At 37.2% G+C, this 25245-nt stretch overlaps 1 protein-coding gene across 2 annotated transcripts in view; it reads right to left on the reverse strand.

Annotated features, from left to right (window-relative positions):
* Positions 1 to 2005: 2005 nt before the first annotated feature.
* si:ch211-137a8.2 (uncharacterized protein LOC777613 homolog) overlaps positions 2006 to 25245 on the reverse strand; it is a 30517-nt gene continuing 7277 nt past the window's right edge. The window contains exons 2-14 of one of the 2 annotated variants that reach the window (XM_051863841.1): positions 21102 to 21382; positions 20861 to 21011; positions 19099 to 19281; positions 17054 to 17191; positions 15361 to 15555; positions 12840 to 13059; positions 9882 to 9988; positions 9340 to 9391; positions 8787 to 8950; positions 5873 to 6055; positions 5520 to 5584; positions 2868 to 3137; positions 2006 to 2771 (exon numbers count right to left, since the gene is read on the reverse strand). In XM_051863841.1, coding sequence (XP_051719801.1) covers positions 2891 to 3137; positions 5520 to 5584; positions 5873 to 6055; positions 8787 to 8950; positions 9340 to 9391; positions 9882 to 9988; positions 12840 to 13059; positions 15361 to 15555; positions 17054 to 17191; positions 19099 to 19281; positions 20861 to 21011; positions 21102 to 21382 — 1986 coding nt within the window. In that variant the 3' untranslated portion in view covers positions 2006 to 2771; positions 2868 to 2890. Of the gene's footprint in view, positions 3138 to 5519; positions 5585 to 5872; positions 6056 to 8786; positions 8951 to 9339; positions 9392 to 9881; positions 9989 to 12839; positions 13060 to 15360; positions 15556 to 17053; positions 17192 to 19098; positions 19282 to 20860; positions 21012 to 21101; positions 21383 to 25245 lie in introns of both variants that reach the window. The other variant, XM_051863840.1, reaches the window with a different exon arrangement.

Here is a 25245-nt window from a genome sequence, read left to right on the forward strand (position 1 = left end):
AAATTCTGAGATTGAATTTCACTGTTTTTATACATTTTTTTAGGAATACTGAATGTTTTCGTGCAAGTGAGATGAGTAAATGCATGTTCACATTTAGTCTAGAACTACAATAACCATCATGTTTACACAGCGCACTCAACACCTCTGCACTTTATTTCTCTCAACATGCGGACAGGAGAGCTGTCAGTCAATAAATGTGAAAAAGTAACTTGCGTTACTTATTTAAAAAAGTAATTTAGATATTTTGTTGTAAATTGAAAAAGTGTTACTTTACTAGTTACTTGAAAAAGTAATCTGATTACATAACTCAAGTTACTTGTAATGTGTTACCCCCAACACTGCATAGTTCTGATATTTAAATATCACATCGAGCATAACCAATGAGTCATGCAATGAACAAATAAGGCACACAGATGTTTTCTGTATAATTTACAGTTCGCGAAAACCCGCCCCCTTTAGTTACTGTTGCTATGTCCGACAAGCTATGGCGCTCTCACACCACACGTTCTCACGCAGTGAAAAATACAACACGGAGCAAAGAGGAAGCTGACAACGCGTCGACAGACAAAGTCAAAGTCTCAAATTTTTTAATTTTTAAAGAAATTTAAACAAATACCGTTTTGTGGCTCTTTAATGTGTCGTGACAGATCGCTGTAGCTGTAGCTCATGAACCGATCATCTCTTAATTTATATCATCAAATAAACATGAATGAACCACATTTCAACCACAGAAAGACGTCAGTACACATCATTTTTCAAGTTCAAGTCCACTGACATTAATCTACTAACTCCCCTGACTGCTTTGTCAGACAAAATGGCGGATTCTGCGTTATGACTGGTTAGATCATCTGTCAGTCAAACTCCTGGCGAAGGGTCAATTATTAGTACAATAAACTGGACATTTCAATGGAACCAAAAACTTAATTCACTTAGTTAGGGTGTTTACAGCGTTATAATGGTTAATAGTGTTACTAACATTCTGTAATGCACAGGGATGCAAATTGCTGGGCCTTCAGGATTAGTTCGGCCACATTTCAGCTGAATGGTGCACAAACAAAATGCTCTGTTTTCAAACATGGCAATTCTCCTGACATAGGCAAGGAATGTTGTGGTCAGTGGCATCATATTAATTCAGAGTAACCGTTGCAAAACTCAGTTAGGGATGCTGGCTAATCAGAGTCAGGTTGTCCCAACTCACATTTTTTGAATTTTCTGATACACATCTGCCCTGTCAACTTGTAATGCCACATATAAAGGATACCAACCGCAAGAGTGAGTTAGGAGCCAAAATTAAAATGCATTTACATTCATTAAAAAATAAAAAGTCACATTTGGTTCAGGATCGTGAAAGTTATGCAGCCCAGATATATTCATGTGCATGTTTTATTAAAAAGCCTCGACCATCTTTCATAGGAACTATTACCGCATGATCCCTTTTCCACCCAATCCAAATGCTCTTTATATCAGCAATTACCAATATTGTAACAGCAGCATTGACCTTCAGTGCTTCGGCAGAGTTCAGGAAAGGCTATTTCCTCTAAAGGTTTTATTGCCAGAGAAATCCTCCCTGTTTGTTCATGTCCTCCTCAGGTGGATACTAGAATTTATTTGCTTGGGGTTTATGGGCTCTAGGCTTGCAGAGGTATATGGTTTAATTTGTGACTCTGCATTGCTCTTGCCAAGTAAATAAACTCATCATCAAACAAAAGACAGGCTTGCTTACCCATGCACAGAACACTTCATTTTCTGCAGTGTTGACTACAGAACTCCCAAGAGCTCTGAATGGATAGAGATGAGGTTGAAAGGCCATCTGCAGACGTTTCCAGCTAAGATCATTTGTGTGCTAATTGAATTTGAAACATTCTTTCATAATCTTTTTGAGTGTTCTTCTCTGGCAGCAGCACAAAACCTTCTTTCAGCAAGTCCACCAAGCCAGATACACAGAGAAAGGCACTGACCGCTTCCCCCCAATGAGAATCACACGGCGTATCACTCCACACTCATTCCAATGTCACCATCCACAGCCAACCACTTGTTTTTGCTCATCTCTTTTATTTTAGAAGTCATAAAAAAATGGATAACAGTGCAAAACCGATCCTTGATGTGCACAAGGATTTGCTTTAAAGCTTCATTGGACTGATGCAATATATTAAATACAGTGCAGAATGCTCATTTTAAAAATGTTACAGTGATAAACAACTTACAATATAGTGGTTCTTGATCAAGTATTGTGACTCAGTATGAAATGTTCAGTTTTATTCTCTCTCTGTACAAAATTGTTCATTTTCAGCAATATTCTTTAAACAAATTCTTGAAGTAAATGTTAGCGCGCGCACACACACACACACACCTTTCAGTCATAATCTGCTTTTTAAATTATTATTTTTTTTAATTTGCTTCTAATAAACCTATAAATAATTGGTTGGTCCACAAATGCTTAATCTGTCAGTCAAAAAAAAAAAAAAAAAAAAAAAAAAATTCAAGTAAACAAGGTTGTTATAAACAGTGATGCTTCCAGAGCTGTCAAATCATTCCAATTTTATACTATTCACTTTGACATTGTGAGAAAATGAGTGTCAGAGCAGAATTAAGTGCACTTGTTACATGGGTTTGCACTCACAGGCTTTGATGGCCTTGAGTCCAACCATATTTAAAGCATGTGGACAGTTCCTAAAGATACTCTTGTATAACCCACGACCAATCCGATGCTTTATACAGCAAAACTTTGAGACCCATTCCATTTTCAGGTGACACATGCTTTCATGAATATTCTGGAACAAAAACAAAAAAACAACAACATTTAAGGGAAACCCTGAAAACAATTCCATTTCTCTCCCATATGTGCTTATTAAACTCTTTGCTGTTACTGTAATAATCGCAGCTTGTGTCCTCAGGTGGGAGGGGGTCCTTTGTAATGTAGGGCCAGGTGAAATGAGCGGGTCAGGGTATTGGACCGATGACATGAGGTCTCGTAGATGGAGATGAAGGGCCAGATCACCACAGCAAGCAGGAGGGCAAATAAGATGACAAGTAGTGATGCTGAGGCCTTCCGCATGTCAAAAAACCTCAGGAGCCCCAACAGCCAGGTGCCTCTGTGCCATAGGCTGCTAGTAGAGGCCTTCGGTCTAATCGGGTCACTGGAAACATAGAAATACATCATGATAAAAAGCAATTTTCAGGATTACCAGACTGTCCACAGGTCTCTGCTATAGTGATAGTTGGTATAAATCAGCTGTGCCTCAAAGAGATCCAGTTTCCTGAGAGTTTAGCTCCTAACACTTGTGCCTGAAAGTTTCTAGCAATCCAGAAGACTTTGATTAGCTGGTCCAGGTGTGTGTAATTAGGACTGGAGCAAGATAATGACCCACCATGTGCATAAATCAAACTTAATTTAAGCTTAAGTTATGCACTGGTGAGGTAAAATTGCTTTAATAAGTGCGAATACTGTTCACGGTAGAGTTTCTTTAAGGACAGCCTTGAATCATTGCAACGTTTTAGAATTGTTGAAGTAAAAATGACTTTAAACCGTTAAAACTAATATCTGTGTCCTTGCTTCATGTTTAAGTCAATTTAAATTGATTTCTCTGACAAAATTGGCCTCACTGGTCAGGGAAGCATATGACTTCACTTTGTCAAATGATTCTCATTGCATTTTTGCAGTCCAATAGACCTTAAACGTGCCTTTTTTTGACACTGCCCAAATCACTGGCTCAAGGTTAACTACGAATCTTGGGTACAACTTTAAATCTTTTGTATAAAACAACATTGGACCTCATTATATGACTTTTCCCCCTCAAAATATCTATGAAGTCCAGGTTTGGAAAGACACAAGTGAGTAAATTATGACAATTTTAATTTTTGAGAGAAGTATCCCTTTAGATTTACTGAATATTTCCAGTACTATAAGTTACAGCACAGACAGGCACATTCACTATCATTCAAGGTTTGGGGTTTTTCAATGTTTTTTTTTTTTTTTTCCTTTTCCAAAAATACATTAAAACAGTACAACCCGAATTCCGGAAATGTTGGGACGTTTTTTAAATTTGAATAAAATGAAAACTAAATAACTTTCAAATCACATGAGCCAATATTTTATTCACAATAGAATAACATAATAGATAACATAAATGTTTAAACTGAGAAGTTTTACAATTTTATGCACAAAATGAGCTGATTTCAAATTTGATGCCTGCTACAGGTCTCAAAATAGTTGGGACGGGGGCATGTTTACCATGGTGTAGCATCTTTTCTTTTCAAAACAGTGTGAAGACATCTGGGCATCGAGGTTATGAGTTTCTGGAGTTTTGGTGTTGAAATTTGGTCCCATTCTTGCCTGTTAGGTTTCCAGCTGCTGAAGAGTTCGTGGTCGTCTTTGACGTATTTTTCTCTATAGGTGAAAGATCTGGACTGCAGGCAGGCCAATTCAGCACCTGGACTCTTCTACGACGAAGCTATGCTGTTGTAATAGCTGCAGTATGTGGTTTTGCATTGTCCTGCTGAAATACACAAGGCCTTCCCTGAAATAGACGTCGTCTGGAGGGGAGCATATATGTTGCTCTGAAACCTTTATATACCTTTCGGCATTCATAGTGCCTTCCAAAACATGCAAGCTGCCCATACCCTATGCACTTATGCCATACCATCAGAGATGCTGCCTTTTGAACTGAACGCTGATAACACGCTGGAAGGTCTCCCTCCTCTTTAGCTCGGAGGACACGGCATCCGTGATCCGTGTAAAATTTGGACTCGTCTGACCATAGAACACTTTTCCACTTTGAAACAGTCCATTTTAAATGACTCTTGGCCCTTCTGGACCATGTTCACATATGGCTTCCGTTTTGCATGATAGAGCTTTAGTTGGCATCTGCAGATGGCACGGCGGATTGTGTTTACCGACAGTGGTTTCTGTAAGTATTCCTGGGCCCATTTAGTAATGTCATTGACACAATCATGCCAATGAGTGATGCAGTGTCGTCTCAGGGCCCGAAGACCACGGGCATCCAATTTGAAAGTCTTTTAGTTTTCATTTTATTCAAATTTTTAAAAAAAAATGTCCCAACATTTCCGGAATTTGGGTTGTAATATTGTGAAATATTATTTTTTTTAGAAAATAATTTACACAAAAAAAAAAAAAAAAAAAAAAAAAAATCCTGTGATGGCAAAGCTGAATTGTCAGTATCTTTACTCCAGTCTTCAGTGTCACATGATCCTTCAGAAATCATTCTAATATGCTGATTTGCTGCTCAAGAAATATTTCTTATTATTATCAATGTTGAAAACAGTTGTGCTGCTTAATATTTTTTTGTGGAAACAATGGTACATTGTTTTCATGATTATAGCAGAAAGTTCAAAAGAATCGCATTTATTTAAAATAGAAATCATTTGTAACATTATAAATGTTTTTACTGTTGCTTTTGATTAATATAAAGCATCCTTGTTGAATAAATGTTTTTTTTCGAATGCTAATGAATTTCTAATGCCTATCAATGCAAACCAAAACAAATCAAACATTTTCTCACCGACTCGACTTTGTACAGGTGTTGTCCTCCAATGAGTCGGGTAAAGAAAGTCTCTCCTGCTGCCTCTAGTGACATAGAGGGACAAGATGATAATAGCTTGAGATTAACAAAGCCCTGCAGGGACTCTATTGTTTAGCTCTTTGGCACTGACACACATTACAAGTGCAATTATGTGCGGGGTGTGTCGACAGGTGTAAATTACATCATAAAAATCATGCAAGGCGCCATATTCACTACACATTAACAGGCCTGGCTTTAATTCACAAACCCCAGGAAAGCACAAAAGCAGTTACATGGTTTGTAACACATATGAACCGTGTGAGGGTGTACGTGTCTGCACGAGTGAGATATACCTGTGGGTCTTCGTGACGTTGGTAATAGTGATGCTGGAGGTCACATGACGGAGACGGGCGGGGGTTGCAGCACGTGTGCCAAGTTTGCTGTAGGTGGGGGCGTCTCTGGGGGAGCACGTTCTCCTGACACTCAACTCCCTCCTCCTCCTTTCCGGACAGCAGAGATGAAAAACTGGAGCGAGGCTATAAAGATTCACAGAAGCAACAAACACTTTTGATTGCCAAAGAGCGGACAGCACATTCTCACTACATGTGACAGCTTCGGTATGCTACAAAAGGCGCTTGTAAATCGAAAGAGACGGGCTCCATTAACTAATAAGGTTCAAGGCGGCTCTGTCTTTTTGTGCTCTCTTGTTTTTCTCATTTGCTCTCATTCTTTGAGTCCTTTAATGGGACCAACAGATACGCTGCCTCGTCCACCTTTTCGTGTGACACATTACACAGGCGCTCTTGGCCCTTTGGCAGTGCCAGTTCCCCACTATGTTTGTGCCTACAATTACGGCAGCCATTAAAGAGCCTGTTAGAGCGGCGGGTCTTTTTCCCTTCCCTGTAAAGCTGCCAATTAGCCATGAGCGCTGAGAAATTACAAGAGGCTCTTTGAAATGGAAATAGTCTCTCTCTCTCTCTCGTCGAGGTTTTTCCAAGGCTTCGGCAGGCAAATCGGCCTCTGCATCAGTGCAGAGGATTCTCTTTCCCAGAAAACAACGTCCCCCCTCCCTTCTCTAAAGGAAGTGTTGAGCTTTTTAAGTCAAGATGGTACAGACTCATTTGAGATGGATTAATTTGTAGCACGGCTGAATAATGTGCCTCATATTCCTCATATAAACATTTCTTTTTTATGATGCCCCTAAAATAGGCCCACAAAAACATTGATATATATTAATGATTTAAGAATAGAGATAAGAACTACACATTGAGGCAGTAAACAGGTCAAGTCAATGTGACATCTATTAATGGAGGTGGAAAAGCAGCATGATAACCATAACAGAGTCGAGACTGGTATTACATGCACAGCCTGTGACCGCTGTCTTAATGAGATATCGCAAAAATTAATCCATGTGCAGTTGCACTGAGCATCCATTCTGCATTTATGACTGCAGTACTAAATATGTAAACTGATGAAGCAAAAATCAAATCCAGAACGCGGCGCCAGTTCCGTTTTTTCCGTAAGTTGAATAGGGAAGGCGTGGGACATTCAGCGTAAGCTTTTTGAAGAATACGGAATCGCGTTCTGGTGGAATCACTTGTGGTGCGATCATTTGTGCCTATAAAGCATATACAGTTGTATTTTTTTCGAAAATGACCAATCGTTTAGCTAGATAAGACCCTTATTCCTCGTCTGGTATCGTTTAAAGCCCTTTGAAGCTGCACTGAAACTGTAATTTTGACCTTCAACTGTTTGGAGATCATTGAAGTCCACTATAAGGAGAATAATCCTGGAATGTTTTCATTAAAAACCTAAATTTCTTTTCGACTGAAGAAAGAAGGACATGGACATATTGGATGACATGGGGGTGAGTAAATTATCAGGAAATTTTTATTTGAAAGTGAACTATTCCTTTAATACCATTTATTTTATTATTTTTCACCATTAAAAATGATATTATCAAGTTTATTTCCAGTTTTGTTGTGTTTTAAATTTAAGACTCCAATGGATAATAATTCATATTGGAATATTTACCTATTAAACATCAAAAGCTACAACTAAGGTGACATGTAAAATTCATATTCCGACACCCATCTTGACAACACTGAGTCTGCACTACCATTGATGAAAAGTTCAGTGATTTTATATAATTATTTATAATTAATGGCTGTATAAATGACAACTAAATATATATTTAAAGGCCAAAGACTGATTTTATGAGCTGTAATTCATTATAAAACACATGAGCAGCAGCAGCTGGCCATTTATTGCCTCCAAATAAGTGACACTGATGTACCACTGGTATTAACAACACAGTTACTTTGCATCAAAAAAATTCAATAATATTGACATCAAGCTAATGCCAAAAGCAATCTACAAGAGCCATTAAACCATTTTTGACAGACAGTGTAATAAGTAGCATTACTCACCGAGCAGCTTAAACGTTTACATATACTACCATTCAAAAGATTTTTTTAATGTTTTTGAAAGGCAGCTGCATTTATTTGATCAAATACAGTAAAAACTGTGACGGTAACGGTACATTTTCAGAAGTCATTATTCCAACTAGTGTGTCACATGATCCTTCAGAAATCATTCTAATACGCTGATTTTCTTTTTAAAGGGTTATTCACCCAAAAATGAAATTTGTCATTAATTACTCACCCTCATGTCGTCCCAAACCTACAAGACCTTCATTCATCTTTGGAACACAAATTAAGATATTTTTGATGAAATCCGAGGGTTTCTGAACCACACATAGGCAGCAATGTCATTGCACCTTTTGAGGTCCAGAAAGGTATTAAAGACATCGTTAAAACAGTCTAGAGACTACAGTGGTTCAACCTTAATGTTATGAAGCGACGAGAATACTTTTTGTGCGCAAAAACTAAACAAAAAATAACAATTTGAACTGTTGTCATACGCAGTTGACGTGGTGACAGTCGGCGTTCAGATGTAAACACGGAAGCGCTGAACTGTGTTTCACTACGCCATCTGCATCAACTGCTGCCTACGTGTGGTTCAGAAACCCTCAGATTTCATCAGATTTCATCAAAAATATCTTAATTTGTGTTCTGAAGATGAACGAAGGTCTCACGGGTTTGGGACGACATGAGGCTGAGTAATGAATGACAGAAATTTCATTTTTGAGTGAACTAACCCTTTAATGTCAATGTTGTAAACAGTTGTACAGCTTAATATTTTTGTGGAAACCATGATACACTTTTTCAGGTTTCTTTGATGAATAGATTCCCAAAAAAAGTGTACCTGTGAAACATGCTCCGTCTGGACGGCTTTAGAACAAAGTTGATGCGCCTGGCCCAGCCAAGCGCTGATGCGGTCAGGGTCAAAGGTCACAGGCTCAGGAGACCTAGTTTCAGGTGTGGACGTCTTAAATGGTCTGGCATACTGAGGCTTGCCAGCTCTGATGACTATTTTTAAAAAAACAGACACATGCAAAACAGATGTTAGCAAAGCAGAAACAAATCAGGACTAGGAAGTAAAAAGAATTCCAGAGAAAAAAAAAGTCTAATCCCTGTATATAAACACCAAATATTAAATTTGAAAACTAATTGCTGCTTTGAATATGATACAATGGGCCAAATCACAACATAGAAGCTCACAAGTTTGAGATCTTTGCCCATCATGAACCTCATAAATGAGGTTTTAGGTGGCTATTGGCTATTTTTCAAGGATATTAGAAAACAAGCCAAATTGAGAACAGCTCTTCCATGATTATCAAGTGATTAAGCGGTGAGAGGGACACTGCCTTCAGTGGATGGCACCAGATACACTGACCAATCAGGAGCCACGGCTTTACCTGGCACTGGCATCTGGGGTGGGGCAGTGCGCTCTAAGCTCTTCTCAACGCCCTGAAAAACACAGCAAATACGTTCAGCATTCACCTACAATACAGATATACACACATGCTTGTTATTCACAGTCATTTTTACCATCAAGGTTGGGTTCTATACATTAAGATGCATTTCTTTTGAAAGTAATGTACTTTAATAATAGGGTGGCTTAATGTGTTCTAAAGGCAGCCGTGTTCAATAAGTAAAAACATACCAACTGACTCAAACCTGTAACCGCCTATTTGCATGTTACATACCCTGCATGCTACAACGTGAAGGCACACATATGCTTACATCTATGCATGCATACAAAGACACAGACCACATGTGGCAATTTCAGTTGGAAGCCAAAAAAAGACCATGAAATCCCCTGATTTGCATTTCAATTACATTCAGTTGCTAGATGGAAAATGTATGCAAATACACATGGACCAGCAGTCCATGTTTAAAATGTATAGTATAATGTAAATAAGTATAGAGTGAAGTTGGAGCTGTCAGATGGACTTACTGGCTGCTTGACGCTGACAGATGCACTGTCTGGATGCGAGTCCACAGGACTCATGTAGACTCTCCTCCTCAGAGGATATTTGGCTGGTTCATCTGTGCAAGACACACCTGAGAGGATGGAAGTAAACGTTGATGCTGTGTTTTAAAATGATAAGCTAATAGAAATGTGTAGCATTCACAAAGAATAGGGCTATGGAAAGCATTAAACGCTCCAGTCCTCATTTGGGGTCATGATTATTACATAATCGCCTGATTGTAATTCACACGTGAAGCATAAATGGCTCTGGAGCACCTGCGGTGGTTTACGCCACATGCACCGAAAATATAAACAAGGTGTTAATGTGCACTGTGAACGCAAAGTGTTCCAGTTTCACTTTATTTTAACATTCACTTAAACTCGTTGTGTGAAATTCAGAAAAAAAAGTGATGAATTTAGGACAGAAATATAGTACTATTGCATAATGTTCCAATATTTATAACAATAGACAACAATACATATACAACAGAAAGCAACAAAAAATAATATTACAACAAAATATTTAGGCTGGCTGTGAATGTGGACCAAAAGAAATATCTAAAATTTAGTTTATATATTAAATATAACTGCTGCCCTATGCAATATTTTTACAGAGCTTTAGAGAAAACAATACTGTAAATCAGTGTTGTTATAACTAAAACTATTAAAAATTCTCAGTAACTGAAATAACTCTGAAATAATAAATATAAAAAACTTATTTCAGTTAATTGCCAATGCATCACTTCTAATAATTAAATTATATACTAATTTACTACAACTAAAACTTAAATAACTAAAGATATATATAAAATGTATATAAGCAAATTATAATAGCAAAATTGCTGTGTAAAATAGCAAAATTACTAAAACTAAAATTAAAATGAAAACTGAAAATATTAAAATAAAAGCCAATTCAAAATATATTAATAAATACAACCCGAATTCTGGAGAAGTTGGGATGTTTTTTTTAAATTTGAATAAAATGAAAACTAAAAGACTTTTAAATCACATGAGCCAATATTTTATTCACAATAGAACATAGATAACAAATGTTTAAACTGAGAAATTTTAAAATTTTATGCACAAAATGAGCTCATTTAAAATTTGATGCCTGCTACAGGTCTCAAAATAGTTGGGACGGGGGCATGTTTACCATGGTGTAGCATCTCCTCTTCTTTTCAAAACAGTTTAAAGACGTCTGGGCATCAAGGTTATGAGTTTCTGGAGTTTTGGTGTTGGAATTTGGTCCCATTCTTGCCTGATAGAGGTTTCCAGCTGCTGAAGAGTTTGTGGTTGTCTTTGATGTATTTTTCATTTAATGTTGCTCTAAAACCTTTATATACCTTTCAGCATTCATAGTGCCTTCCAAAACATGCAAGCTGCCCATACCTTATGCACTTATGCACCCCCATACCATCAGAGATGCTGGCTTTTGAACTGAATGCTGATAACTCGCTGGAAGGTCTCCTTCCTCTTTAGCCCGGAGGACACGGCGTCCGTGATTTCCAACAAGAATGTCAAATTTGGACTCGTCTGACCATAGAACACTTTTCCACTTTGAAACAGTCCATTTTAAATGAGCCTTGGCCCACAGGACCTTCTGGACCATGCTTCTGGACCATGTTCACATATGGTTTCCTTTTTGCATGATAGAGCTTTAGTTGGCATCTGCAGATGGCACGGCGGATTGTGTTTACCGACAGTGGTTTCTGGAAGTATTCCTAGGCCCATTTAGTAATGTCATTGACACAATCATGCCGATGAGTGATGCAGCGTCGTCTGAGGGCCCGAAGACCACGGGCATCCAATAAAGTTCTTCGGCCTTGTCCCTTACACACAAAGATTTCTCCAGATTCTCTGAATCTTTTGATGATGTTATACACTGTAGATGATGAGATCTGACGTTGAGGAACATTGTTTTTAAAGTATTCCACAATCTTTTTACGCACTCTTTCACAGCTCTGCCCATCTTTACTTCTGAGAGAATCTGCCTCTCTAGACATCCCTTTTATAGCTAATCATGTTACAGACCTGATATCAATTAACTTAATTAGTTGCTAGATGTCCTCCCAGCTAAATCTTTTCAAAATGTCTTGCTTTTTCAGCCATTTGTTGCCCCCGTGCCAACTTTTTTGAGACCTGTAGCAGGCATCAAATTTGAAATGAGCTCATTTTGTGCATAAAATTGTAAAATTTCTCAGTTTAAACATTTGTTATGTTATCTATGTTCTATTGTGAATAAAATATTGGCTCATGTGATTTAAAAGTCTTTTAGTTTTCATTTTATTCAAATTTAAAAAAACGTCCCAACATTTCCAGAATTCGGGTTGTAATATAATAGTATAATTTATAGTATAATATATAAGAACAATCAATGTATGATTTCAAGTTTAATGTGAATAGGCAAATTCTTAAATGTATGTGTATCAAGCTTATACAGTAAATGACAAACAAAAACAGAGAGCTAATCATTAAATCACAATTATTTGCTTGTTAATTAATAACCAGCTAAAGTATTGTGGTCACACATGCCAGAGAACATTTGACCCGACCAGTACTGTTAAATTTGAAGCCCGAACCCGAAATCACTTCCTGTATTTCAGGATTGCATGCAAGTCACCACAGTAACATGTAAACAAACACAGTTTCATCAAGGCACAGCGGCCTCTGCTGTAGAGTAGCCTGCACGTAACCACTGAGCACTTTTGTTGGTTGTACCGACAAGTTCATAATTCTTCCACAGTGCAGCTTTAACCGCATCATTTGCCACCATAATAAGTTCTCCCTTATTGCGTGTCGTGCCGTCTGAAGAGTGTGTGAGTGAGGAAACCCATTTTTCGGGACCCCTCGGGCTCGGGTCAGGTAGCAGACTTCTAGATAACCATGGCCCTATTTACAGGTAATGGATATGAAGATTGGATTGTATTACAGGACAATCCCTACCTGCAGCTGCACTGAAGGAGGACGAGTCGGTGTCATCACGGGAGATTGAACCACCAATGTCCACTGAAGGGTCCCACTCCAGAACCAGGTGATCTTGACTGGACTGAGGAAGGCAGGCCTGAGGCGCCATGGTGCGCTCTACAAAACACTCATCCTCCAGCATACTCTCAGAGGGACAGCCCGAGTCAGGGGCACACAGAGCCCAGTCCTCTTCAAAAACCTGGGATAGCACAATTAAACATCTTAAAACACGTTCATTTTCAGAATTGCATTCCAGTTTAAAAGGTATCCATTCAGAAGGAAGAAAATATTTTTTATGTTCTTGAAGCCTCTTATACTCACCAAGCATGCATTTATTTGATCAAAAATACAGTAAAACAGTATTTTAATTACAAAATAAAAATGAAATATTACAATTAAAAAAAATAAAAAAATAAAAAAAAATAAAAAAAATGTTTTCTATTTTAAAATAGATTTTATTCCTGTGATGGCAAATGCTGAATTTTTAATCAGCCATTACTCCAGTCTTCAGTGTCACATGATCCTTCAGAAATCATTCTAATATGCAGGGGTGCACATAACTTTTTTGGTCTGGTTCTCAAGGGAGCACCTGGAGATATTGCTTGGTACTCACACTTTACGTGACACACTTATCCTAAAAGCTGTCCTCATCACTTTCTTCCTGCCTGCTCTCCTCACTATCTTCTTTTCTCTCGAACATGGTAGAAGATGATAATGATTTTTTGTTATTTTATTTTACTAACATTAGTGACACAGACAACAGCAAGAATATTAGGCTGCTGTCACTTTAAGAAGGAAAGCACGGACCGAATAACTGACACACATTCGGTTTCTTTCTCAACTGTTCACTTATGACATAACCGAGAGAATACTTGCAGAGACGGGTATTTTGACATAATTTTGTCCGTTCAAGCGCAAGTAAACGCAAAAGAGGAATTAATTCGGTGTTCGAGCGCTGTCTGTCTGTCTCTCTCCGCGTGCACGCGTTTCGGGGGTGTAAGGCTGTGCGCACAGATAACAGCCCGCGAGTCCCGATTTTCACCTCTTCTTCTGCTTTTAAAAGAGTTTGAATGTGTTAATTGGCGATACAAAACACGTCCAAAAGATAAACTTTCACTCTATGATGGTTAAATTTAGCAGTTAATCCGCGAATCACATGCGTGCCGAACCGTTGGACCTTATCCGTAAGGATCATGGATTGACCACGATCCGTTGCACACCTAATAATTAAAGAACATACTTATCATAATGATTGCCATCTTACTAGAGATGGAGAAAAATCCTAATCCAGTAAGTAAACGTCACCCTGTGAACCGGTTCTCCAAAATGTTGGTACTCTAAAGCGTTTCACTCCATGTTTCCTGGTGCGCATCGTTTATTTTTACCGTGCATGCGTACCTGCATACCACTTATGTGCACCCCTGCTAATATGCTGATTTGCTGCTAAAGAAACATTTCTTATTATTGTCAATGTTGAAAACAGTTGTGCTGCTTAATATTTTAGTTTGAAACCGTGATACTTTTTTTTTTTTTTTTTCTTCTTTCAGGATTCTTTGATGAATAGTAAGTTCAAAAGAACAGCATTTATTTAAAATAGGAATCTTTTGTAACATTTTGCAATTTTGCATTTAATCATATTACATCTATCACACAATTATCTATGCAATACAATTCATTCAATTTTAAGTGCGACAACAACATTCTGTAAGTTCTGAGAACGTACTGAACTGGGGTGAGGGGGAAAAATGCCTAAACATTATAGACATTGTGTGCTTTTTCTGAACTATGGAAAATATGCTGTGGCAATTCATTATGGGATGTCTGGTGTGGGACATTCTATATCTGACAACAGCATAAAAAACATAAGAATTTTTAGCATGTCTTTACGTGATCCACTTGGACCTAAAGAGACAGAGGCGCACACAAGGAACTTGTTCAAATGGACAGTACATGTATTGTACAGTGGCTGCTTGGCTACAAGACAACTATTCAGGCTATTCAGGGGGTGTATTCATGACTCTTCTGCCAGAACGTATGAAGTTGGATGCTTGAGAAGCTTTCCCTTGGGATAATTTTCTGAAATATGCAACAGTCTTGCTCTGAGAAACAGTGAACTTGAGATGGCATAAATTAAATGATCAAATAAAAAAAAGCTATCAGGGGAATATTAGGGGAGAGAAGGGACTCTTTGGGGTTTCATAGTCAATTGTGCATATGGTGTGTGATAATACTGATCTATGGAGGATTGACCATGAATATTTGCTAAAAGCAGCCATGCTACTGTAGAAATATAATCAGTCAGCTGGTTGGTTGGCCAATATACTGGGTGGCAAATGAGTTGAAATGATTACACGCACCTTGATTTCATTCCAATATAATGGAGCAATTGAATTAGATACAAGTTCAGAAGAGGCTATGAGAAGCTTCTCAGGCTTTAAACATTCTTCACACCTGGAATGAACTAAGATAATCTCATTTGTGCACATGCATGGATGTATACCAGTCTCATGCTGAGCAGGCGTGTGTGCAGGCGGCCCAGGCCCTGAAAGACGCGAGTACAGTGGAGCAGGAGTTCCTGCAGCTGGCTCTCGATTGCCTGGGCATCCGCCGGCTCGCTCCTTTGGATCAGCTCTTCTCCATGCTGGAGCAAATCGTTCAGTCTACCTGCACTCTCTCCAACAGCCTCTTGAAACCCCTGAGAGATAAATATACACAAACATGTTTAATAATCATACATATACACCATCTTTCCTTGATATTGCTTCTATAGATAAATACCAAAATAGAAATTATAATAACTCATTTTGCATTGAAGGAAAAGTAAGCCTATGTTTAGGATCATAGCAAAAATCTCAACAACAATTAAACACATTTAGTGCGTTTTCACACTTGGTCCTTTTCAGGGGTCTGAGTTTGGTTCTTTTAAAGAGGACCCAAGAGTGAAAACACCCTTAAACTCAGTTTTTATAGCAGCAATGTTATTTTCTCAGTAATGTAAAATATTTAAAAAACAAAAAAACAAAAAACAAAAAAAAAACTACTCTACATATATTAACTATGATGAATACCCTTAATTGTTTATTTGAATTTAAAATAAAACAATTTATATATTAATATAACATCACTAATATTGCTACTACTACCGTACCAATAATAAATTGTTGTATAATAAATAATTATTGTTGATTTATTTAAAACATAAGTAAAATGTCTGGACACATAAAAAATGAAAATAATAGCACCATGCAGAGAAATATAAATTATTATCCTAAAAATAACCTATATGTTTTTCATTTAAAATGTATTAATTTTGATTTTGGGGTGATATTGACAGAAGAAATTGAATACCCTTTTAATTGTGTTTATTTGTATTTAAATTAAAACAATAATTATTTATATATTAATAACACTACTACTGCTACTACTACAGTAATAATCAATAGTGGTGATAATCAATAATAATCATAATAATTGTAATAATAATAATAATAATAAATTATTATTATTATTATTATTATTATTATTATTATTATTATGAATTATATTATCATTATTATTGTTATTATACTTATGATTATTATTATTACACTTATGATTATTATTGATTATCACCACTATTATGATTATTACTGTCATTATCATCATCATCATCATCATTACTATTATATTATTACTATCATCATTATTATGATTATGATGATGATGATTATTATTATTATGGATTATATTATTATTATCATCATCATTATCATCATCACTATTATTATTATTATTATTATTATTATTATTATTTATTGCTAATTTATTTAAAAACATAAGTAAAATGTCTGGACACATAAAAATGAAAATAATAGCACCATACAGAGAAATATTAATTGTCCTAAAAATAACCTCTATGTTCTTCATTTAAAATGTATTAATTTTGATTTTGGGGTGACATTGACCCAAGAAATTGAAAACTCCCCTCATTTATTTATTTAATTATTTATTTTAATTAAATCAACTCTTGAGGATTTTTTAATTCTCTTTTTTCCCCCCCCTCATACTTTTAGTGACCTACTATGTAATTAATAAAGCTTTCAGGGACTTGAACCTGCATTTGTAAACATAAACCATGATGCAAAAAAACCCAAAACAAACAACAGGTAATCTCTGCATGGACCAACCCATCGATCCATGTTTCCTGAGAGTACCTGAAGCTGGTGCATCTTCGAGCAGGTGTCTTTGCCTGAAAAGTGCTCCACTTCAGTCAGCCTGAGGTCCATATCAGCCAGCCACACAGCCATCTCTTCCCTCTGCCTCTCAAAATCCTCCCGCTGGCAGACGAAATGCTGTTGCGCACACACAGAGACAGACAGACAGAGCATGATTCTGTCTGACCGTCTACACCCTGATGCTGTTTTTAGCAGAGACAGAGACTGACAGGGAGACACATCAAAATTACAACAAGGACGTCAAAGCGGCAGACAGGGAGCGGAAATGGCATAAACAAAACACAGACACAGAAGCCCACAGTAAGGGGGGCATATGCAGTGCAGCCAAGCATAGACCTACAGTGCGCAGGGGTCACTGCGGCTGGAAGGACAGAATTATGTAAGCTGAATGCAGGCAGAGCAGAAGGCTGTATGGATAAAGAGTTAATGGGATTAAAATGAAGGAAGGAAAGGGGCAAGAGAGACTTACACGAGTAGGAAGTAGCAACTAAAACATCTTTTAAAATCATGTGCTTTTTATGGTTTTCAGCCCCAAAAAACAATGTTTTGAAAACCTAAAAAAAAATCTGTACAATGTAAAAAAAAAGTATCATTTTAATTGTCAGTATTCATTTTAATTGTTTAACGTTAAGTTCCCTTACTATATACAGTGAAAAAACATGAAATCTAACAGGAAATGTAATGTATATTTACAGTAAAATGCTGTTAAATTTACAGTTTTTGGAAATTAAAGACCAAATCATCTTATAATTTACAGAATTCACTGTGTGACACTTCACATTTGACGTTTTTTCATTAAAATAACTCTCTTTTTCTGTTTGTATTACCATGATGGCAATTTGAATGTGTCTGCACATGACATTGCGCACCTTATACATTAATATTTACATCAGCTTGTGGAAAAGCTACATTTTATGAGCTTTGATTCTTCGTGTGTCTTTTTCATTATCACCTGTGTTTGTGATGGTTGTCAGTGTATTATGAAGGTACAACACACATTTTAGTACTTCAATAGGTTGTTGTATTACTATTATATCAGTTAAAGGGGACCTATTATGCCCCTTTTCACAAGATGTAATATAAGTCTCTGGTGTCCCCAGAATGTGTCTGAATGTTTTGCTCAAAATACCCCACAGATCATTTATTATAGCTCGTCAAACTTGCCCCTATTTGGGCGTGAGCAAAAACACGCCATTTTTGTGTATGTCCCTTTAAATGCAAATGAGCTGCTGCTCCCAGCCCACTTTCCAGAAGAAGGCAGAGCTGTAACAGCTCATGATTCAACAACAACAAAACTGGAGAATCTCACGCAGCCAAAATGTCAGTAGCGATGTTCAGCCTTACCTGTGCCTTATGGTCTGGCGTAAAATGATTTGCGCAAATATGTAACACTTAACCGACTTTCTTCAGCACATTTCCTTCATTAACGAAATTCATCCACGGTTTCCTGAGTGGCTCAGATGGAGACTCTTATGTTCGTTAGTACATCCAATAACAGAACATTTGTAATGTTTTTGGTGCAGACATTGTATCTCTCCAGCTGCTACAGCGAGGAAACAGAAAAGGCAGACTGTTGTGGCTCACTCAGGGCGATATCTATGCTAATAGGGCAGATCATCACCAGTCATGGACGGGGCTTCCCCCTACTCTTACGTAAAAGTAGGGGGAAATCTGGAACCGCACATTTGGAGAGACTGTTCATGATAATGGGATTATAAAAAAAGGAGCGGGTGGATTTTTACCATTATAGGCTGGTTGTTTACACACACTGTGGACACACATCTATGTTCAAACACCTTATAAAAGTTAATTTTGCATATTAGGTCCCCTTTAATGAAATATGCAGGTTTGTAACAGTAAGTTTAATAAGTAACACCTAAAATGTTGCTACCATATTTTTTTTTGCAGTAAAGTTCTGGCAACCACAGCTGCCGTTTTATTTCCCGTATATTTTACAGATTTTTTTTACAGTGTGCTTGCTTTAAAAGATGTCAACTTTGAGCAGTTTGGGGGTCTTTTTATACCTTTAACCTGCGGCACACAGTGTCCACCGTGTTACTGAGCTGATCCCAGCGCTGTCCGCAGTCCTTCGTCATTTCTACGAGCCGTGTGCCCATAGTACCTTTAAACAGGCCAACCAGATTTCGACTCCTCTGGGTCAGGCCGTCCAGCTGGGCTAAACGTATCCTGGCCTCGGCACGCAGGTTCTGGAAGGAGATACAAAAACAACCGGTCTTTGGCTAATGGTGACATCATGCGATTAACTAGCAGGTAACCCCCTCTAAACTCTAAAATTAACCACCAGAAGGTAAAAAATAAATCCCACCGGTTCTCTGATTAACTAAAGCAGGTTATTTTCAGAAATTTGTGCTAGGGGTTAAGACGGAAGGAGGCGCAATGGTGCTTAGGAGGAGAGCCAAGGAGTTTGATGACCATTTGGTGTCATTTATCTTCGCTGGCACAAGTCCCGGGCTTCTAGACAGTCTGAGTAAATGTGCTGTCTGCGCGCGTGTAAGTGTGTCTGTGTCATTGATTACACTTTCATTGTAGAAAGCATGGCCAGTCTCCACTCAGCAACTTACACCTGTAATGACTAATCGGAGATTGTTTTGCGCTCATCTTATATAATAACACAGCAACTAATTTGTCTTTTGGCATCTCCGTTTAAGTGTTTTCACCCTCAGATTTAAAATGGTCAGACTTGTGGATTTAACTCTACTGTGTTTCTAGGCCTCAACATTTTTTTTTTTTTGGCTTATAAATTGCTGATAATTTACAATAAATTTAAGCTTTTCTTTGTGAATTTAATTCTGACACTTTTGGATAACCACTTTTTTCTATATATGCTTTTTCTTTCAAAAGAAACCACAAATATGACTGATCAAAAAGCATTTCTTGGGTTTGCGTTCAGAAAGATAAAAAACAAAATTAGGTTTCAACAGCACCACGCTATTTTTTTCTCTCATCTATTATTTTATTAAAAAAAATACTTAAAATAAATCATACAAACAATTCACTTTAATATACCTCTTTTATGATAAGCAATTTCTATAATAAATGTAATTATTTTTTTCTTCCTTTTTTTTTTTTTTCCTCAGGGTGACAACTGTCCTGACATCACAAAATAGTTAAAAAAATTTTTATATATATATATATATATATATATATATATATATATATATATATATATATATATATATATATATATATATATATATATATATATATTTATTACACACACACACACACACACACACTCTACCGTTCAAAAGTTTTAGATCGTTGCGATTTTTTAAATGATTTTTAAAAGTCTCTTCTGCTCACAAAGGCTGCATTTATTTGATTCAAAATACAGCAAAAACAGTCATATTGTGAAATATTTTTGTAATTTAAAATAATTTTTCAATTTGAATGCATTTTATAATGTAATTTATTCCTGTGTTGGCAAAGCTGAATTTACTTTTAATCTTGAAAAATATATTTAAGTTTGTTTTTTAAACATTAAGATGTGTAAGCAAATATTTTCCATATCAATTTCTATTTTCCATATTTTCCAATCCCCCCCCTCATTTTTTCCCCCCAATTTTTCAAAAAATTATCTTCAATTTTCCCAATTCCAACCCCCCCCACCCCCATTTTTTCCCCAAATCCAATTTTTCCAATCCCCTCCCCCCATTCTTCCCAATTTTCCAATTCCAATTCCCCCCCTTTTTGTTTTTTTAATTTTCCCATTTTTCCCCAATTTTCCAACCCCCCCTTTTCCCAATTTTCCAAAAGTCCCATTACCTCATACTTTTGTAACTCCTCTTTTGCCGTAACATACAGCACATGGCTGGAGTTCGGGGACGCTGCTATTTTCTCAGCTGATCGAAGCCAGTCGTCTAAGCAAGAATGTTCCTTCTTGAATTCATACCACAGCATCCACCTTCTCTCCAGTCTGATGGACCAATAAGAAACAATTAGGTACGACAGTCTGTACATATCAGTTACACAGACAGGTTTCCAATACACATGGATGCCTACTCACTTGACGCAGCCCTCAAGAGAGAAGGAATCATCTTGGCTCAAGTCTCCAATGGACGACCACTCATTAGAAATCTCATTCAAATCATCATGTAGCTGAAAGCTTCTCGTGGGAAAGCAGATCTCAGAGGACTGTAGGTAGAGACCACTTTGGTGGTTCATATCAATACATGTTTGCATCTCTCCTCGGTCTTCATCACTTCCTCTGGGGCCTACTCTGGTGTTTCCATGGTGACTGGCTTTGAGTGACATCTCTTCTAACAACCTGGCATCACCAAATGCCACCTGTTTACAAAAACACAAAGGGAGGCCAGTTCATTAGGATCAAACACAGCATGATGCACAGACATATTGTTCTGAGCTCTTGCAGTTATGTAGTCTTATGAGGATTTATAAAACGGTTAGTTCCTGTCCTTGATTCTGATTGGTCAATAGCTGTGTTTTATTCACGATAAAACACAGCTATGACCGTTTCACCCAACGGTTCTGTGTATCACTACACAACACCCTTAGCAACCACTATTAGCGACGTAAACTGTTCTCAATTGATATTGTTCATTGAAGCTTACTGTATTATGTAGAAGAGTGTTGTGAGAAAGAGATCGAGTGAGCGAGTTTATTACCTGCATTCAGATTTAGTATTTTCCTTCAGGTCAGTCCTATGTTCATAATAAAAAATCTGTTTAAATGTCTGATGTATTATCTTGTCCTTTTAACAGTTAATGGGATTTCCCATGACTGACAGCACTAGTCAAAGCATTTGTAAGTTGCATCTTGTTCTGTGTTCACAACAATTCAGTCTTTTCAATATAAAAGTCTTTGCGACTGAGTGAATCACTCATAAAGACAGTCTTTGCCGCCATCTAATGGCGTAATAATGTAACTTCTGTTGCTGTTCACGGTCAGGGACTATTTTTTCTGGCGGAAGGAAGGCTTTTAATGATTTTACTTCATGAAAGTTGCATTGATACATATTTTTTTGGCTTTAATATTTGTATTGTGTGGTAACCGTTTTATAAAAGCAATAAAAGGTACTCGAGGCTAGTGTTGTATCCTGAATAAGTCACGGCTGAAAGGGTTGCAGGCACTCAACGCCCTACCAAAGCCCTTCAGCCGTGACTTAGTCACTTAGTCATGATACAGCACAGCCTTGAGTACCTTATCGCTAACGTATGCATTGTGGGATAAATTAATTTCTATGTATCAAAACAGTAGAAATTTCATGTACTGTATGGGTAGTTGACATTAATTTTGGGAAGTATTTTAGGAAGCATTAAAAAAATATTTTAAACAGAAATTTGCTAATTTAATGACTATGCATACAGATTTTATAAGCAGATATTGAGAGACAAATGAATAGTAGTTTAAAAATCCATTTGTCAGTTTTGAAAGTAAACTAGTAGTAATGCCAAAAAAATTATCAAAAATGGTGTAAAACAAATCAGTAGTGACCAAGATTTAAGATATATTTTTTAAAAATGAATAAAAATATTGAATACATACATTTAATAAAAATAAAAATACATAAAATCATAGAAACAAAATCAAATAATATCAATGAATAAACCAAATCATAATAAATAACATTACATTTTATAAAAAAAAAAAAAAAAAAAAAAATAAAAAAAAATCGAATAATTCATAAATAAGATACAATAAAATCATGAAATAAATATATAAGTAAAAACATTTTCATAAAATTAAAAATAAAATGAATACTTTTTTTTTTAATTCATTAAATAAAATACATTTTGACTCAACACAAGGTCAAAAGCTTAAGCCTATACAATTCATAGTTGACAAATGAAATTAAAAGTTATATGCTGAATGTCTACCGTTACACCATTTTCTCCTTAAAATCTCTCATCTAAAAAGAATTTCACATTCATTCACAGTGCATAAACCCACATTTGCATTATCTGGTTAGAAAAGCTGTGGTTTCTCTGCATGGCTGCCGAATTAGAACTTTCAGACACCTCAGACATGGAGAAAAGTCTCCTTTGCTCTGGGGTATAATTTCAGCCATCAAAAACTATAAATCAGTTTTATGCCCATTACCCAAAGGAGTTACGACGTTGTCGCCACAGCCCTGGCAGAAAAAAAAAAGCGCCAAATAGATTTTCCACACTCTAATACCTGTATAATGTGGCTGGCACAGCAAGGTCAGCTATGCTATCCCAGGCCATGGCTGCTGTCAATCAAGAGCAATGGTCCCAAAAAGTGCCTTAGGCTGACCTCATGAAAAACACTTTTTAAAAAATGTTCAAGAATAGCTTAAGAGCCTACGCCAGTCTCGAAAGTGGCCTGCATCCGTATTTATGAAGGACTTGCCTTGCGAGATCACTTGGGGAGAACAGTTCTTTCAAAACTTCAAGCCCAACCAGCTAATAACTCAAAGTTAGATGGGCATCATTTACCTACAGCCTTGCCGCCCACCTCCACCGCAGGTACACACTGACTTCAGGCTCAGCCAAAAAAAACGGTCCTTTCTCAGGGTCTGCTGTAAGTTTGCCCCAGTGGAGGGCATTAAGGCACTGGACTGAGTCTCAAGGCAGTCAGGTTGAAAATCGAAGTCACCGTTATTGCTTTTCTCAACCTGCAGAGAAAGTTGCTCGCCTGAGGAGTAATGGAGTGCAAACACAACTGCAATCCATACTCTGTTCCTAACCTTTTCAGAAGTGAACAAACATACAGCAGGCTGCAGGCCATATCCCATCTCATTGGTGAGCTTGTGTCTTGAGGAACAGGTGCGTACGTGTGACACCCAACAGGCGTGCAGTGACACAATGACTTTAAATGGGACATTAAGAATCTGATTTCATGCCGATTTTCACCCTGTAGGCCTACAGTACATCCCAGCCCAGCTTAAGTTACATATCATAATGTTCCAACACAAAAACCAAAACATGGAGATTGTCATACAAGCCCAAAATGTGGTATAGAGGTATCGCAAGTTCTCACAGGTGTAAATGTAATTTACATAAATTTAAAATAAATTTAAATAAACGTGACCGTTTTGATATCCAATCCAGTCACGGACAGCTTGGCCACAGTAGTCATATACATGTAATCCTGCAGGAAAGTCATGGGCAAGGATCATGGTAAATTAATATAGACAGCAGGATCGGAAAGCAGCAAGAGACACCCAAGGATGTAAATGACAGGCCGGATTACAGATGCTTAGTCATCCCATTCAGCTAGTGTCGGTGGTTTGGCTAGAAACAGACGAGGCAGGTGCATCTGGGGACCTTTCCATAACACAGCTCGCATTTGAATGAGCTGGAGTTGAATAAACACGCAAACTGCTGTCTGCGAGTGCGACAGAGGACAAAAGGCCCTTACATTTAGGCAAAAGGTGATGCAGGACGAGTCTGCAATGTGGAAGCAAATGAAAAGTAATGATGCATTCAATACATCAATGACGTTCAAATAACTCTCTGGCTTATTATTCAGGTTTTATAGTCCATTTTTCCAGATCACATGACACCTCTGTACAGGCACAAAACACCCTCACAGAACATCATTTTTCTTTCTTAACAGAGGATAAAGCGGAGCTTGTCTCCTTGCCGCTGAATAAACCTCACGGCAAACGGAGGTAATGTTACCCTTTCGGTGGCCAATGACAATTACTTCGCTCGGTTTATGATAAGCCTGGGAAAGGTCATAACACTCTAAAAGCTCAGACTGTTGCTGTTTTCAGGTGAAGCAGTAAACACCCAATCTCTTGCCAAGCTCAGGGCTCGGACTGAATCTCATCCCACACGCTGCCAAGCAAATAGTATAACCAACAATTTCTGCCCACATTCTATTGATTAATTTGAGGTGGAGGACAAAAATGGGTTTAACAGTGTCTAATGACTCTAATCAATCACATCACTGAAAACATCATTGAAAATCTCTATAGTAAATACTAATTAGACTCATGGACCAACATTCCAGATGTAAACTAACTGTCCAACTACAAACTAAGACCACAACATACAGTAAGGATAACGCTGTTTAATCCAATTCATATCGGTATAGTTCTAAACTGGTGACCCAAAAAGCAAAAAAATGATAAAAGCAAATAATACACGCAACAAACAATCACTAAATATCCATTTACTTAAATAGACATCTCTATAATACTACTAAAAAAAAAAAAAAAA

The sequence above is a fragment of the Ctenopharyngodon idella genome, chromosome 15 (genome assembly GCF_019924925.1).
Source record: "Ctenopharyngodon idella isolate HZGC_01 chromosome 15, HZGC01, whole genome shotgun sequence".
NCBI classification, from domain to species: Eukaryota; Metazoa; Chordata; class Actinopteri; order Cypriniformes; family Xenocyprididae; genus Ctenopharyngodon; species Ctenopharyngodon idella.